Source organism: Ctenocephalides felis, unplaced genomic scaffold, assembly GCF_003426905.1.
Source record: "Ctenocephalides felis isolate EL2017-DRISC unplaced genomic scaffold, ASM342690v1 CF-g0.4_SCAFFOLD_02830, whole genome shotgun sequence".
Lineage (NCBI taxonomy): Eukaryota > Metazoa > Arthropoda > Insecta > Siphonaptera > Pulicidae > Ctenocephalides > Ctenocephalides felis.
This window is the reverse complement of record NW_020538984.1, coordinates 1-19,192: the sequence shown is the minus strand read 5'-3', so window position 1 is coordinate 19,192 and position 19,192 is coordinate 1. Positions and strand designations below refer to the sequence as shown.

Sequence of the window (19,192 nt, the reverse complement as noted above, 5' to 3'; positions counted from 1 at the left end):
ACGTGATATCTACTATACCCCTCCCTCCCCACGTGATATTCGTAATTTTTTGTCAAATCCGCCCTTCCCCTAAAAACCTCACGTGATTAATGAACGACCCCTTAATTGGTTAATGGGCTGGAAATTTACAAGTTTCGTCTGAAAATGAGCTCCTAATATACAAGACAAACATTACGAACTAATATGGTCCTACGGTCTACAACTATGGGGGTGCGGCTAGTAAATCAAACATGGAAATTCTAGAAAGGTTCCAGAGCACAATTTTGAAACGGATCGTGAACGCCCAAAAATATGTACCAAACTGGCTAATACTTCAAGACCTTAGTATTCTCAACTGTGAATAAAGAAAATAACCATTTATGCATCAGATACAAGACTCGGCTAAGCCGACATCCACAAATCCTACGTGTGACCTGCTCAAGCCTTTATCACCAAAGCGACTTAAGAGAAGGAACTGCAATGATTTATTACATCATCCACGTAAAATTTAATGTTATAATTACAGAAGATGCTTTTGCAAGATAGCTATATTCTTCACTCGCTGTCAATATCAGATTATCTGTAAAAGTAGATGAATGTAATTAGTTTGCTACGTAAAATAAAAAAAAAGTTTAACCTTTTTGAAAAAAACACAAGAGAATAGCGGAGGTTTCAGTTGGTATTATTATTAAGCCAACATACCCAAACAAAAGATTTAGACCTAGCATGCGTAATGCATTTCTTTCGATCTATATATAAAAAACAAAAACACACAAACATTTTTCCAAACGATTTTTCATTTCATTCATTTTTGTTGGACTCGCTCGTAGGTAAGTTGCTGTAACAACTAATCTGAATCAGAGGTCCCGGGTTCTATTCGACTTCGAGCAGTCTGTTGTCAAGCAGTAGTGTCAACAATTTTCAATTGTGAATGTAGACAGTAACATGATTCAGGTAAAAAAAGCCCTTTTCCCGGCATTGCTGCAGTATCCCGTCCCAGTTAGAAAAACGACCATTAAGCTGCATTCTAATAATCTTTAGTATACAACTGAACTATTCTCAGAGAGAGTAAAAAAATCAATGGATTGCCTACTAACAAACGTGGTTTTTAGTAATAAGCAGAGGTCTTCACTTATAGATCTTATAATAGTCCTAATTGCTGTAAATTACAAAAATAAAAAAATCGTTTTTGACTGACTTGAGAAAACACTGACATTAGCAAATTGGTTTTACTGGCCTTCGGGAGGTTAACAATGCATTATGATTGAGTAATTTTAACACAGTTATATGAGCATTATAAAAAAGACAAACTACACATCAATTATTATTTTTTCTTAATCTAAATATTTAGAATTTGAATCTTTGTATAAACCCGAGTTAACAATAACATACTTCGAACTCAAACTATTCTAATCTAATATGTATCCAATCAATCTCTTAAATATTTCCTAGGCATTTAAAATAAACGAACTAAACGCAGCATCGGACGTTTTGCCTTGACCGAATATCTCAGTTAGTATGCTGGATATTGTAATATCGTTACTCGACCATAAAATTTTAAATATAGAACATCATCATGAGAATAGAGTCATATCATAAATTCTCTATTTAAAGCCACACAATCATTAGAAAACCCAACTCTTAAAAATCTAATTAGTAGTAGATAAGCACTTACCAAAATCCATATAAGTGGCTTCCCAGACGGCTCAAAATAACAGTGCCTTCCAATAGTTCTTGCGATAAATTTGATTCTCTGATATCAATGCAATACGCTTCACTCTAATAAAATATAGCACATGGATATAAGGTAGAAAAGTACATTATAATTTTATTGTGATTTTTTTTACATAAAATGCATTTAATATAGCATTACATACATCAACGTACTATGTTAATAATTAGAAAATATACGAGAAACCTTCATAATCCTAACTAGTGGTGTATGACCTTTGTGGCCTTAAGGCAAATTGCTGGGACTCCCCGTAACGTAACGAAATTCGAGATTTTTAAATGTTTTTAATTAGTTTTATTATGAGGTTATGGAAAAGTAAATGAACAAATTTAATCAATTTCATCAATTTAAAATTGTTTTGTATAATATTTATAAGAATCGTATAAACTGAAGTGCAAAGGTGAAATTATTTATTTAAAGTTATATAATTGAGCCTTACAACTTTAGCTAGAAATAAAATAAAATTCGAATCATTTTCAATATTCAAGAAAAAATTTTAGAAATAAAAAAAATCCCCCAAAATCATTTGTTTCGTCAAATTGCTTAGTTCTATCAAAAACTGCAATTTTTACACATTTGGCTCGGTATCTCTCTGAAACGGCTTTGCCAAAACTTCTCCCCGTGATTACGAATTGATTTTAGAGCATTCAAATCGGATGCCTCTGTTCTCTCAAAAACTTAATTTTTATTTTCTGCACTCTTTGCTTCGTATCTTCGAAATAGCTGGATCGGCCTTTGCCAAAAACTAATCAGCACATCTCCCTATCAATAGGAATCGAATTTTTTTTTGAACCATTCAAATTGGTTGATCCGTGCGTCCGAAAACGTGTACAAAAATTGTATCCATGCATACATACACATTTTTTTCTGAGGTAATGCCAGAATGTTCAGAAACCTTCAAAACGTGAAAAAAATGTAAAAATGTAATTAATTTTCATGATTTTGGTTGACGTTTGCAATAACTTACCCTACGAAAGTTAAAAATATGCAAAATTAATTAATTTAATCACAAAATAATAAATTAAATTGGTGATGACATGGCAAAACATGTTTATTAAAATTTCTGATTTTATTTGGCCGCAAATTCAAATAATTCTAAACTAATTATATCATGAAAATTATCATGATGTTCTGTGTTAAATATGTTAAAACATATTAATTATTTATTAACGTTGACTTGATTAGGCAATGCTTATGATATTTCTAAGAATAAAATAGATATGTTCGAATGAAAATAGTGTGGAAATCAAGAAATCATTCATACAAGAAAACCTTACCTCGTCACTTCGTCACTTTCATCACTTTCATTAGGTACACGCAATTTGTGAGCAATCACAAAATTGAACTATTTTTGATTGACAAATTCGTCTTGTGTGCAATTTTTCTTTATGTTCAATAGCTTTATTCTGAACAAAAATATAGATGTTTGCTCGATTTTGTTAATTATTTTATTTTATAATATTATTTTACTTTTCTGAAAGCCTCAATTTTATAAAAATCTATATTTTTATATTCACAAATAATTCCAGAACTATTAAAAATTAACCTGTTTATTTATTATAATAACTATTTAATTATTATTATAAAATTAAAAAAAAAAAATCTTTTTACTATTATTGTACTTAAAAGCTGTAAATATCTTTGAAAAATCGTTTGTTTTTTGAAGAAGGAGACATTCCATATCTGCAAAATGTAAAAAGTAATATATTTAAAAATAAAAAACTAAACTAAATAATTTTTTGGAAAACTAGTGGTTTGTACTCAAAAAAAAAAAAAAAATCATGAATAATGATAAGTATTCAGAAAAACTTGAACATTATATCTATAAGGTTTAGTGAAATGTGTGATTTGAAGATGAATAATAGGTATGCAAAGAATGTGATGCTATATTTACCGGGCTTTTCCGTTTTAAATTTTTTATGCGTTGACATGTATCCGCCTTCGTGAGTGTCTTGTTCAGTCCCTCTAAGTTTTTCACAAGCTTATTTACTTCGCTCATGAGTTTTGCTGCATCCGCCGAATTTTCGTTTACCTCTAGAAATAAGCAACGATAAAAAATATCAACAGCTTTATGTATGACATAAATTTAATTGAGATACAATGAATATTTAATTTATTTTTAATTTTCTTATAAATTACAATCTGTCTAAATAGAAAGACATTGAGTAATTAGTTTGACTTAGAATTTTGCAAAGGAAAACCTAGTGGTTCACCTTTTATTAATGTACTAAGTTATATCTTAATTAAATTTTGGTATTAGATATTTACGAATAGTTTGGTATCATATATTTTTTTGGTCTGAATAATTTATACAATTGCCTTCCGAAAATAAGTAAATAAGCTGTCGGGTAAGGCGGGGCACAATATATTGTGAAAAACAAACTAATTATATCACAACAACACATACCAAACAAATAACTATCTGACTAAGTTCAGTAAAACTCCAGCTAATTCATTATTGTAGAAATGCGTTTTTAACCGTTTTTCAAACAATTGTAATCTGGTCCTTTTTATCCTCTGATAATATCTTTGATCTGGTATTTCGCCAGAAATATTCACCAGCAGATTTGTAATAACTTTTTATTTAATTTATCTCTTGTGTGGTTACAACTTTTCGTGAACCTTTTCGAGAGTACCGCTCAACCGATTTGATTGATGAAAAACCATTTGATTCCTAATACTTATGGGGATTAGTGCTGATTAGTTTTTGGGAAAGCACAGCAAAAGGTGCAGAAAATGGAAATTAAGTTTTTGAGAGAACAGAACATCCGATTTGAACGATTCGAAAAAACATTCCATTTGTAATGATAAGACGACGTGATTATTAGTTTATGTCAAAGACAAGCCCTGCCGTTACAGAGATAAGGAACTAACAGTGTAAAAAATGACCATTTTTCATAGAACAAAGCACCCGATTTGAATGATTCAAAAAACGTTTTGCTTGTGAAGAAACGATAAGTTTTTAACGAAAGCAAAACCTTTTATATATCAGTAAAAAGTGTCTGATTGCTTACAATCGAATTAATAAAAATTGAGATTTTGCAACTTTTTTCTTTTGTTCATATCAAACGATTTATAATAGATCATCATGGAATCGGACAAGTTAACAATTTTCAAAATATTTTTTCGATATATTACCAGCAATCATTTTCTTGCATTCTCTGGGTGAGCCAATGGTGTTGGATGTTGGTGTTGAACATCTGTACGTTGTTGTATTCGGGCAGATTGTTGAGAAATCTAATTTAAGATAATCGACTTGAGTTTGCATCTCGTTCAGTTGTGGAATCTCGCGCTTAACGTTCTGCTGGATGGCCGATAATAATGACTCATTTTCCTGCATCGAATTGAATAATCGGCACTTCAAATTCGATATCTCTTCTTTATTTGCTTCTTGATACTTTAAAGATGAAATAAATGTAATAATAGTTAACATTTTATTTTTAAATATTGCATGCAGTTAGTTACTTAGCTAATAGCTATTACAATACAACATAATGATGCATAAAATTAACATATATTATATTTATAGGATAAATTACTTAATTATTTAATGAAACTCAATAGTCATTTAAGATAAAAAGGAACAGAAAACGACATAAATCACATGATTTTAATTATTAGACCGCAGATTTTGTCTTTTTTTATTTTTTCCATTTTTTTGCGATTTGACGCCTCAATTTTGACTTTAGATTCGTGATCAACGGTAAAAACTACATTGGAAAACATATGCCGCACACTCAATACAGACAACTTTTATTTTTGAAGTAAAACTTCTTTAGGCGCGACTAAGAAATAAATCTGTGAAAATGCAACGGAAGTGCGTTACGCCCATTCTGTTCGTCATTCGCTCTCTATGAAATCATTTTTATACGGGTCGATTGTGATTAGTCGTCGTGTCGAGTGAATAGATTTCTTTCGTCGGTTGCGTATCGGCGTACATCAACGAGGAGCATTATATCAGGATGTCATTAGATTTCAAGGTTACATCGTAATACAAATCTTGATCTAATAAAAAATGCCTGAATCAGAAGAATATTTTACCCTGTCCCCCGTAAATAATTATAATGAAAATAATAAAACAAATGAAATATTTGTGAAGTGTAAGAAACGTAAGTTTATTGAAATAATTTCTATTTTATTCGTAGTTTCTATAAATCTTTGTAAAAGTTTTTGAAATGGAAAATACAGCTGCTCAAAAATGAGATTGTATCGCTAGCGAAAAAGTAAAAAAAATACAAGCAATCAATGAATGCATGTTAATTTTAATTACATGAAGTTCTTCAAACACAATTACATGATGAGTGAAATTGTGCAAACAAAATTTCTTTAGGCTTTGTTTAACATAATCCACTGTGTGAACGAATATTATAGAATTTATTAATAAGCAATTACTTCATTTCTCTAATGAAGGTTCAAGTTCTAAATGTTAATTACAATGACAAACCGATCATGTCACATTTGAAGTATGACTTTAATTTTATTATTGTTTGCAAATATTATAAATATTATATATAATAATTTTATAATTTATAATTTATTATTATATAAATATGTATAATGGTTAACATTAATAAATGTGTGCATCACGAGTGTTATCATATTACTAATAAACATTATTTAAAATTGTTATATGATGTATTTATTTTTAACTTAAATGCCATCTCGTACAATAGCGAGAAAGTTTTACTTCATTCTTTTTTGTGGACCTGTGTTATTATTAAAGAATTTTTGTATTTAAAATATTTAATTTAGTAACATATTAGCTAAATTTAGATGCATTCAGAAAAAGTAATAATAACTAGGTATAAGTGGCATTTTGCTTTGAGGCATGTTACATTTGACATTTTATATAAAATTGTTTAACATACTATGGTATATAATAAGGGTCTATAATACTTTAGGATGTTTGTTTACATTTATCAAAGTTACTCAATCATCAAAGAAATGTGTTTGAACAATTAATTACAAACTGGCCAGGCAAATTACCAAAACTCTTGAGCACGATTCCCAATTGATACCTTTCGAATAATTTTTGAATATTCAAAATCGGTATAGGATTGAACGTTGACAATATACCCAGTTATTAATTTTGACTAAATTCATTATATTCCTATTAGTCATCAAAAATACAGTTTAATTTTTAAGAATATGTATGATGTTTAAATAATTTTTTTTTGCAATATAATAATATAGAATTTTTTTGATAATTTACCATAGCATGCATACGATGCAGTTTTTTAAAGGTGCACTCGGCATTTTGTTTATGTTGATCCAGACTAATTTTCAAACGATTTACTTGGTTTTCCAAATCTTTCTTTCGCTTGTTTGCACACAATCTTTCATTTTCCTGTTAATATATTATAATGTTATTTAATATTACATAGAAAAATTGTAAATATCAGAAAAATATTTCAGAGTAACTCGTTGTCCAATGTTAAAATTTTGATATATCATACTGTAAAATAAATACAAGTATGAAGATGCGCAGCAAAAGTCGACACAAGATACGACATTAATTTCTTGAAATTTTGATTTTTTATTTCGTTGCATAAAAAAGAAAAATAATAATCAATATTTATATTTATTATTTTAATATTCAATATAAATATCAATATTTATATTATTATTATAATAATGAATAATGATGTTACCGAAGTATTCAAGCGGGTGCTGAGTACGGCAACTTCTGTCTGTAATTTGTTTAATTCACTCTGCATATAATTGTTGGCATCTTCCAATTCTTTTCGACGAACATTGGATCGTTCCAATTCATTTGCAATACACTGATATTTTTCGGTAATTTCTTGGGCTTCTAGGCTTAATTGTCTTGCATCCAACCCATCAAAGCATAAGTTTGTGGATGAATTTTGTTCAAACTTTGCTTTTTTCTAAGAATCGATTAAGATAAAAATAAATAAATTGACAACTTTAGAAATTTAAAAGCAATACAAGGACAAAATTATTAGAAATTAATGCCTAAACATTTTTCTAGTTCTGTATTAAAGTGCATTGAAATCTTTTCAAAATAGGAATTATTTCAAAGAACTCTCAAGCATGTAGAAACGAATTAGGGCAGAGCGAAGCTTAAAGGTTGCTGATAAGAAGAACCACCACCAATATCTCAAAAACAAGTAAACTTTTTTAACAACAATACTTGAAAGTGAAGGGAAAAACATGTATATATAGCCATCACCTTGATTCAGAAGCAAAAAAGCAATGCCTAAAAATTCATAACAAAAAAATTTTCTTGCGTTGTTATTTGTTTTTATTTTGAGCACTGTTGTTTAGCTTACGAAACCTTAATATAACTTTTAAGTATACGTTATTTAATTGTTTTATAAGATTTATTGTTAATTTTAAGTTAGATTCAACAGTTTTTTTATACAACCTTTACAAAAGCTTAATGCGGTAAAAATGACCAACTTCTTAAACTCAACTTTTTCCCTAGTAAAACAGTAAAAAATAAAAATTGATAAAACAGTAAATTGAATTAAATAGCAATTTTACAAGAGATAAATTAAATAAATAGTTATTTCGACTCTGCTGATGAATATTTTCGACAAAATGCCAGATTAAGGTTATTCACAGTGATATCTTCGTGAAAATGTGCCTATGAAATTTACATTTTGCATTCCCTTTAGAGTCAAAAGTAAGACATTCGATCTATTTTATCCCCCATTGGAGTAAAAACCACCAGGTTACAAATAAAAAAAAACAGAAAAAACATATTTCTACAATGATAAATTAGTTGAGAGTTTTACTGAACATAGTCTGATAGTATAGTCATTTGTTGTGATATAATTAGTTTGGTTTTCACAATGTAAGTGCTCAAAGTCGAATTGAATCGTTGTATATTGTATAAAAAAATAAATAAAATCAAATAAATTGGAAATAGTTTAACATGAGCTGAAAAATTAGAAATAAAAAATAATGCAATTAGCTTTGCTCATTCAGCCGAAAATAATAGTCATTTCGCTTTCAATTTTATCTTTATGCCGGGTTGCCATTGTTTGATTTCAATAAAAACCATATTTTATTTTTGTGTTATTTGATGCACATTTTACCGGTTTCATAAAATAAAAATATTAAAAAGACATATTTTATTATAATGATAAGTGTATAATAAATAAATGATGTGTGTAATGAATTTCTAGATTATTAGCATTATTTTATTTTTTGGAACACTTACTAATTGGTTTTTGCATTTCTGCAAATCTGCGTTTTCCTTTTTGTTTTGTAACATTAACTTGGCAAGTTCTTTATATTTTGATTTAATGCTCAATTCGTCAGTTTGGCAATCGCATATTTTACTCAAATGATCCTAAAAAATAACAGAAGTTTACTTTTCGAGTACAATTATTTTTTATTAGTAGAATTATTTATATATATTATTATCCTAAATATTATAAATTGAACTTAAAATTTATTTAAAAAAGTATGCCGTTTATTATTCAAATGAAAAGTTTATTATCAAAATTAATAAAACAAATATACTTTACCTGCAATTTATTCAGAGAGTAATCTAGTTCCTTCTCAGCTTTATTTATAGAGCAATTTAAATATTTGGAACGTGAGCTGTCCCCATCTCTATCATTGCCCTGTAAAATGAATAATATATATTCTTTAAAACAATTATAACAAGATTTATTATTGTGATTTTCAAGTCCTATATAAGGAAAGTCCTGTAAATATAAATATAAAATATGTATATTGGTTATTTATATGATGATTAAAGAAAAGGGTTAAAATTATATTTTGTGAAATCTATATATGAAAAAAATATAATTTTTAATCAAATATGAATTATATGAAAATAAAACTTCATACATGTTTTGTATTAAGTTTAATAATCGCAAGTAATTACTTCGAGCAATACAAATTTATGGGTTGGTTGACCCCATTATCAAAAAATGAGTTTAAATATTTATTTATTTATTACTAAACATTTGCTATCGAAAATTGATGTTTCTAATATTATAGAAAATTAGTTTTTATATCAAACTAGCAAACCCGACGAACTCCGTTTCGCCACCAGATGGTTTCGTGAGAAAGATGAAGGAATTTTTTGTTTGTTTTATATTTGAAAAGGAAAGATTTGATCAGGAAGGAAAACCCGACTTATTTTTATATATATAGAAGATAATCTATTCGCAATTATTTAAAACAATTATTGATTATTTTTATTACTCGAATTTTTAGTTACGGTGCGTGAAGTTCCAGCAATTTGCATTAGAGCACGATGCCATGCACCAATTTTCTTAGCTATAAACCTTGCGAAGCCCGAGACCTTTCCAACGAATGCAAAATTGTCGAAATCAGATTGTGCGTTCTGGAGCTATTTCGTTAGGAAGGAAAACCTGACTTATTTTTATATATATAAAAGATAATCTATTTGCATTTATTTAAAACAATTATTGATTATTTTTATTACTCGAATTTTTAATTACGGTGCGTGAAGTTCCAGCTATAAACCTTGCGGAGCCCAAGACCTTTCCAACCAATGCAAAATTGTCGAAATCGGTTCGTGCGTTTTGGAGTTACTTCGTCAGGAAGGAAAACCCGACTTATTAACTTCCCGAAGGAGAAGTTTATGTTTTCATCAAAATATCCGAATGGCTAATTTTATGTTTTCTCGACGTTTCAAGCCATTCTGAATCGAATGAGACCAAATTTGGAAAAAGTATGTGTGTGTGTGTGTGTGTGTGTGTGTGTGTGTGTGAACAGATTTTTTGCCGTAAATCGACGTTTTCTCCAAAACGGCTGGAGCGATTTCAAAAATTTAAAAGCCATTTGATGTATCTCGATGAGGACTATCGTCTCTGAGTTTTGTGCGGCGATCGGCCGGGCCGTTTCTTTGTAAATTGCAGAAAAGTGAAAATTTTTTCGCCCACGTTTTAGCCCGCAATTCTGAATCGATTCTGAAAATTCAAAAACCATTCGATAGATATTGGTTGGGAATCGTGCTGATTAGTTTTTGGTAAAGATTGGCCGGGCCGTTTTCTTATAATAACGTTTTTAAAAAAAAAATTTCGACGATTTTTATGATTTTTTTTTTGACGGTAGATACCATAGTTTTCTAGGTCATACTAAAATATTACGGCCCTACGACAACTCGTTTAGCTTTAAAAATTCGTCAAAATTTGCAAAAATTGGTATAGTTTTTTTGACATTTGTCAAAATTAGATTTTTGATCGACGTTTTCTCAAAAGCGCCTGAACCGATTTCAGAAATTTAAAAGCCATTTGATGTATTTCGGGGAAGACTATCGTTTGTCAGTTTTGTGCGACAATCAGCCAAGCCGTTTCTTTGTTATTTGAAAAAAAGTGTTAAACTTTTTGTCCACATTTAAGCTCATCCTACCGAACCAATTTTAAAAAATCAAAAACTGTTCGAAAGATATTAGTTGGGAATGATACTGATCAGTTTTAGGTGAAAATCTACCGAGCCGTTTTCATGTAATTAACCGTTGAAAAAAAAATTTAAGCCGATTTTTATGGATTTTTTTTAGCGATATATACCATGGTCTTATAGAACTTACTGAAATATTACGGCCTTAAGATAAATAGTTTGATTTTAAAAATTCATCAAAGTTTGAGAAAATGAGTAGCTCTTTTGACATTTGTTAAAATTAAAATTAGACTATTTACTTGGTATAATGATAAAGTACTTGGTCTTGAACATAATAAATCATTAAAGTCCTGAAAACTGGTTCAATTATAAAAATTATTGATTTTTGAAAATTTGCTTTTAGAAAATACTCCGAGTTCGTTCGTTTTCAATTATGTGTAATAAATCCACTCGGAATACTTTTAATGACTCATAAATTAATTTATTTTTTATTGATTAAGTCGATTATTTAAATATATCGGGAAGTTCATGTAACTTGCCTCAAGGCTAAATACCAAACCAACTAGTTTTTATATATATAGAAGATAATCTATTCGCAATTATTTAAAACAATTATTGATTATTTTTATTACTCGAATTTCTAATTACGGTGCGCGAAGTTCCAGCAATTTGCATTAGGGCACGATGCCATGCACCACTAATTTCCTTAGCTATAAACCTGCGGAGCCCGAGACCTTTCCAACGAATGCAAAATTGTCGAAATCGGTTCGTGCGTTCTGGAGTTATTTCGTCAGGAAGGAAAACCCGACTTATTTTTTTATATATAGAAGATATTCAAAATTATTACAATATATAAAGAAAACTTACACTGGAGTCCACTTCTTTTCTAAACAGTTTCAAATGTTCGTACAGAGTTTTCAAAATTTTATTGCCATTTGACCACTCTCTTTTTTCTTCATTTGAATTATCTCCACCTCGAGCTCGAGGGAAAGATTTTTGCAACTTTGGCAAATCTTTCTTCAGTTTATTTAATATTTTCGACAAATGGCTTATATTGACTTGTAAACATTCGTCTCTTAATCTCTGCAATAAGTTAAATATTTTTTTAATCCAAAATAGAAAATATGAGCACCAATTAAAACGCATAACACAAAATGCACCCTATATAGTTGACCACTTATTCCTATCTAATTCTAAGTGTCTAATTTATTAAAATATTGTTTATTTCAATTAGATTGTTAAGAATCACTTTACGCACACTTCTGTACAAAACAATCATAAAAAACACATAACATTAAACATGTTCTTAACGTTAAATTGCTACCCTAGCTCCCAAATTTAAAATTGTCGAATTGTTTTTAATTTAAGCATACTTTTCCTAATGTTCTAAATTCATTCAATAAATAAATTAATATAAATGATATTTTAAAATCAAACCTGATTGATATATTGCATTCTGTTCATAGTTTCTTCACAACCAGCCAAGAAATATTGTAGACATGTGGCAGGTGCTTCAATTCTAGCTGATTTTTCACTGTCGCTGGAACTGTCGCTTATATTTTTTATTTGCTCTTGTTCTAGTCCAGATGTGATATCATTTTCAAAGCTGTCCATGATACTGTACATCTCTTCTGTCGATCTTATGGAATGATAAGAAAGTATTATAGTTCATATAATACAAAAAAATTACAGATGTACATACAATATGTTTATAAAGTGTATTTTTTTAAATATCGGTGCATGGCATCGTGACTTAAGTCAAATTGCTGAAACTTTAGTATCGAAAATTAAAATTTTTAAAAAAGCTTTAAATTTTTTGAGAAATTTAAAAAATAGATTTTTGAAAATTTTAATATTTTTGAAACAATTTGACTTTTTCGAAAAATTTAAATTTAATTCATAAAATTTTGAACTTTCTTTTAAACGGATAAGCATGAGAAAAATTCAAATTCAAGCTGAAGTTTTCAAAAAGTCAGGTCAAACCGGGAGAAACAAATAACTCCGCCATCCGGAAAGTAACGTTAAAAACCGGGACACCTTAGTTGTACCCTAGTATAAAGTTTTACCGGTACTATACAACATTACATTCAAATTGCCAAAATTTTCAGATTGCCCCCCGGTGAGGCATGCGCCCCACGTTCTATACTCTTTTCATTTTTTACTTGATGTTTTCAATATTTCCTTCCAATATTTTAATTCTCAAGTAAATATACATACTTTTGTATTGTTTGATATAGGGCAGAAATATGCTTGTTCTTAATTTCTCTATCATTCAGGTCAATTTCCAAATCTTCTAGATTCGATCTTAAATCTTCTGCAGCGGCTTGTATAACAACAATCAAGTGATGACATTCTCGTACTTCACCAACTAATGCTTTTGATGGTGCAGTTTCGGCTGACTGTTCAATGGCCTTTAAATAAATAAATACAGGAGAAAATAAAACATGAACCTAACTTGAAAAATAATTATTTGTTATACGTAAAAAATAGATAATAATATCAGACATTCTTAATAATTAGAACCTGTTTTTCTAGCTCTTCTACTTTCCTTTTCAGTGACAAATTTTCTCGCTCAGATATCTGTACTAGTTTAGCAAGATTTTTGGATCGCTCACCAGCCTTTTGATTAAGCTGCTGTATTTCAGATTGTGTTCTGCACAAACTTTCCTAAGTAACACAATATAAACATATTTAAAAAAGTTTGTAAGTTAGCTATGCAAAACAATGACTTACCTTGAGTTCGTGGTTTTGCTCTTTGAGTATTTTCATTTTCTTTTCTGACAGAAGAATTTTGCACTCTAATTCATCACAGTGCCCTTTAAATTTTGTTTTATCCTCATTAAATTTCATTTCAGCTGCGCATAGCTTTTCTTTGTACTCATTTAAATCACGAGTTGCATTACAAAGACAAGCGGTCAAATCTCTATTTTCTTTTTTCAGAGTACGTACTCTATCTTCTAGAACAGAATTTGTATTAATTATAGTAGTTCGTGATGCTTTATCTTTTTTGAGCTTTCCAGTTAACTTAGTCATATTATTATAAATTTGAACCAGTTCGGCTGCTAAAATTTTAAGCTTATCGAGCACATCAACCCGCTGGTCCTTTGAAAACTCGTTTTTGGTCAAACAACCGCATGAACAGTCTTCATTATTTATTTCATGTAATTTTTCGTTTTGCTTGTCATGTTCGTCGCATTCAACATTATCTAAGTTAGTGTAGGTGTTAAAAATTAAATGCTTCATGTGACCCACTGTTGTTGTTACTGCACACAATTTATTATTTAACATATCAAGAAAATGCATCAATTTTGCTTGATCGTCTTCCTTAATGATTCTAGTATTTTCCGGAATCGAGAACTGTAGCATCTTGACATCGTTTTCTAAATTCGTTATTGTAGAAGACATATCCTTAATTTTTAGTTGTAGCTCTTGAATTTTTTTATCCTTTCTTTTTACCTTTTCAATAGTTGAATCGATAGCTAGTTGAAGGTGTTGCTTTTGTTTATTAAAATCCTGTATAGTTGCTTGTAAAGCAGTTTTAGTTTTTTCATATTCATTAATAATATTTGTCACGTTAGATTTAAGCATTTGACCATTTTTCTGCAAATTACTGGACATAATAAAATTTGTATCTTCATATAACGATTTGTCATCAAATGTTGTCGTTAAAATTTCTTTTTCCGACGATTCTGGAAAAGAAAACTTTCCCAAATCGTTATTTATGGATGATATAGTTGTATCAATAGTTGATAATTCATCTTGCAAATTAGTCAAAGCATGCTGCTTGGAAGACAATAATTTTTTATCTTCATCTAATCTATTTAAATAGTTCCTTCTTTCCTCATCATGCCGTTTCTCTGATTCTTTCAGTATCTTTTGTGAATCTGTCAAATTTTCTTTTAAACTTGCTATAATTAATCCTAAGTCCGATTTTTGTCCTCGGAGAAGTTCAACTTCATCACGTAATTTATTTTTGAAGGTACGCTCTTGCTCGATTTGTGAATACAACCCTTGAGTTTGATCTAAACGAGCTTGATTATTAGCTAAATCATTACTTAATGAACTCATTTGATTATTTAGTTGGTCTAATTGCTTTTCAAGTCTTTTTATCCTTTCTTGTTTCTCTTCATTAGCCCTACGTTCCGATTCCAAATGCTGTTTATAATTTTCTTGTTCACTTTTTTGTTGTTGATGCATTTCAGACAAACTACTATCTGATTCTGATAACTTAAATTTCAATTCCTGAAATGAATTGAATAATTAAAACACAGATGACCCGAATTAAGTATAATTATACCTTGACTGTATTTTCAAGATCTTTCTTCTGCTTCTGGAGGTCTTTCACTTTTTTCTCTATATGGGTTTTATTTTCTAGTTCACCTTTAACATTTAATCAGAAATAAAAGATCAAAATTGATCAATTAATCTATTGCTGTATTTTATTATTTAGTTATTTTATTACCTTTTATTTGGTCATTCAAGAGTTTTGCCTCATTCACTTGCGACTGAGATTCTCTTAAATTGATTTTTAAAGATGCTAAATCTTGCTCCATCTCTTTGAGTTGGAGCTCTAGCGTTTTAATTGTTTCTTCCTTAGCAGTTATGTCGTTTTTACTGTTTCTGATTTCATCTTCTAGTCTGCCTAAATGGTGATCTTTAATAAGCATTTCACTTCCAAAGTCCTCCTGAATAAAACATAAGAATTGTAAAGAATATTAAGATACGTTTTTTGCCTCTCCAAATTATTACATAAAATTCAATACAGTTAATAATATACAATATTAGCGTTTGTATTACCTTAGTGTGTAAAATTTCTGATCTCAAATCATTGATTGTACTTTCCAGTTCAAATTTATTTTTTTCCAATTCTTCAATTTTTTTAGTCATATCATTCTGTTCCAAATATAGCCAGCTGTTTCCTGACATCGTATTTGGAACGCTTGATAGAAGGGCGAATTCTTGCCAGATATCTTTCAAACGATTAATAGTCTGTCGAATTTCACTAGTAATACTAGGAATACTGTCGATAAATTCTTTATGCTTGTTGGCAGCATGCCTAAAATCTTGTATTTTACCATTATTTCTATCATCTGATGAAGTGATAATATCAGTTAATAATAGATTAAATGATTTTAATTCGTCTTTCATTGTTTTAAATTTACTCTTTAGTTCCTTTTTAAGGCCTCGAAGCCGTTGCATCTCCATTTCTGATTGTTGCAACATTAATGTTTCCTTTGGATTGTGTATTTTTTCAATTTCATTTTCATTAGTAATTGTATTACCCACGATTTTATCTAACTCGGATACAGCTCGATCTATCTCATCCGTAGATTCAACTAACTTGAAAACAACATCCTTCCTTTCGCCGTGTCCCTTTACAGATCGTGTAAATAAATTTTCCAAGTTGGCAATGCCATCTGTACTATCTTTCTCCATTAACTGTATCTCTAACCCCAAGTTTTCAATATTTCCTTTCAACTTGTACACTATTACTAAAGCTTGATCTTTATTTCTTTCTAGCAAATCTACTTTGTTGAATATATTCTCTTTCAACGATTCTCCCATTACAAATTTACCCGGCGATTTGCCTTTCGCATAAGAATCAGATAAGTTTATTTTCATACCAGAAACCGTCGCCGTGATAATTTCTAGAACTTTTTCTAACTCAAGTAAGCTTTTCATTTTATCGCGAATCGTCTCTTGACGTCGTTCAAATTCTTTCTTATAGGTATTGATGTCATTCCTATCGAAATTTTGCCATCGTCTTAGATCCAACTGCGATCTTGTCGTTTGGTCTAGAAGAGTTGTCATTACAAATTGAAGATTTTTAGTTTGAGTTTTTAAATCCTCTAAGCTTGCTTGTAAGTATTCCTTATTAGCAGGACTTATGAAATATTGATTCATTCCGTCACTCTGGCTTCTATCATACTTTGACGAAACATGTGATATCATACGAGACAACTGTTCATAATATTTGTCGATATCGCGCAGACACATTTCCTCTTGATCAAGAATTCGTGATTCTGCATCACATTGGTTAATAAGATCTTGCCCTGTACCTCTAGAAATTCTACCTAACGCTTTCAATTCGTATTGTAAATTAGACACTAGTCTTTCTAAATTGTTGTTTACGGTTAATAATTTATCGAAACTATTCGTATTTTGGAGCTCAACAGAGTTATTAGTGACTGGGTATTTGTATAATATTGGCGTGTTGTCTACTTTTGTATCAAAAAGAGGATCTGCTTTTTTATCAGAAAGAGGATATATTTTAAATCAGGAAGAAGATCTACTTTTACATCGGAAAGATTATGGTGGTCACCTTTGTTTAGTTGATCTATAATTTTAGAAAACAGTTCGTGATATTTAGTTACTTGATGGAGAAATTTATCAACGCCATAAGCATCATTTAGATATTTAATCTCATTTAGATCATCAGTAGCATTATCAGTTGATTTACTCAAATTAACAATTAAATTTTCTAAAGACTTTTTAACAAGCGACAATTTTTTTACTTCGGACATGATCCTGTTTTTTCCTTCCAAATTTGAAGCCATGTGAAGTGTAATAATTTTTTTATCATCCGATTTTGTGTCAAGATTTCTAGGCTTATATTCGTCTGTAAAAGAAGAATGTGCAGCTGGCATAAATGTAACCGTTTCTTGGGAAGAAAAGTCTACCGTATTTAGAGCCGTTTTCTGAAATAGAAATAAGTATAAAAAACTTGCATGGATATATGTATATAATATTTTATACATTATCCGTTTGAACACATATCGAATCCCTAGATATGTCCATGATTGAATCTATTAAGTGTTCTTTCTCTATATCACATTCTTGAAGGTAGTCATGCAATTTGTTTACATCATTTTTCATATTCTTCAATTTCTTCATTGCTAGATTTCTATTTTTTATCTAAAAAATTTTGAAACCGCATATAAGTATTTAAAATCTCTAATGTTAAGTATTCATGTTAATTTATTATGGCTTACATATTTCACTGTATCATCATTCAGACAATTTATAATATTGATGGCATTTCCAGATTTTTTTTCTAAAATCTTCACTTGTGCATTTACTAAGTTTGTTCTTATTTTGTGCAAGTTTTTTACAAAGCTATCTAAATGCACATATAATTTGTTAAAGACATCTTCTACTTTCATCGCTTTTAAAGTAAAATTTACACGTTGAGTCGTGGAATTCTAAAAAAAATAAATATAACAACCTCATAATTCCAAGAGTATCATTGCAGAGTGTCAGAATGGTAATGTTACCAAGTTTGTTGGAGTTTGGAAATGATCGAACTGTGAAACTTACATAAATACATATGTTGAAATTTTCAACATTGAAAACTTGAATTTTTCAACATTGAACATTGAAACTTGAAAAGAAAACATGAGTGACTCTCCAATTTAAATGCAAATGCAAATAACTAAAATGATAGAAGTAAATACAACTTCTGGCTTATCTCATTGGCCTTTAATAATAAACAAAATATAGTACTTAAAATAAATACTAATAATAATAATAAATATTATGTAATTGAATTTATCCAACAATAATCATACTTATTAACTTATTTTACTTTCGAAATTCATGAGACATAATAAGGAATAAAAGAGGTATATAAAATAAAAATTCTCACATCAATTACGCCTGTGGATAAATTTTCAAGAGCTTTTCTCATATCTTCTTGTGTTTTAGAGAATTCTTCGCGAATATCCTTGATGCATTTAACGCTTTCTTTGATTAATAATTCAGCATCGGCCACAACACATTCCTATTAAAATAAATTATATAGAGTGTAAAATATACATATATATCTGCATATATTAAGTACATACAGTATTAACACATGCTTTTCCTAATTTGTTACATGTTTCATGTAAATCCTCTTGTTGATCTTTTACAGCTGTAATTTGCTTCCATACAGCATCTTCATTTTGTTGAAGATCATGTACAATTTCTGTTAGATCTCGCCAAAAATTTTCAAAGGCATCTTGCTCATCTCTTGATATGTTTCTGCAAGAAACAATTTATTCATGGAAATTCATTTCTTGTTTATACACATTTATGGCAATTTTATCTCATACCAAATGTTTGAGTTTAGTCGTAAATAATATTATACATAAT

At 29.4% G+C, this 19,192-nt stretch overlaps 1 protein-coding gene across 1 annotated transcript; it reads right to left on the bottom strand.

Moving 5' to 3' along the window:
• Positions 1–4,849: 4,849 nt before the first annotated feature.
• Positions 4,850–19,081, bottom strand: LOC113381346 (golgin subfamily B member 1-like; the record flags this gene model as incomplete). Its single annotated transcript, XM_026620291.1, has 19 exons — positions 4,850–5,108; positions 6,924–7,058; positions 7,363–7,599; positions 8,901–9,032; positions 9,211–9,309; positions 11,927–12,142; positions 12,497–12,698; positions 13,277–13,470; positions 13,583–13,726; positions 13,793–15,301; positions 15,357–15,439; positions 15,522–15,744; positions 15,857–16,149; positions 16,222–17,304; positions 17,382–17,757; positions 17,816–17,974; positions 18,127–18,261; positions 18,705–18,839; positions 18,904–19,081. Coding segments are annotated over 19 exons (5,792 nt in total), but the record flags the coding sequence as incomplete, so codon positions are not given.
• Positions 19,082–19,192: the final 111 nt, after the last annotated feature.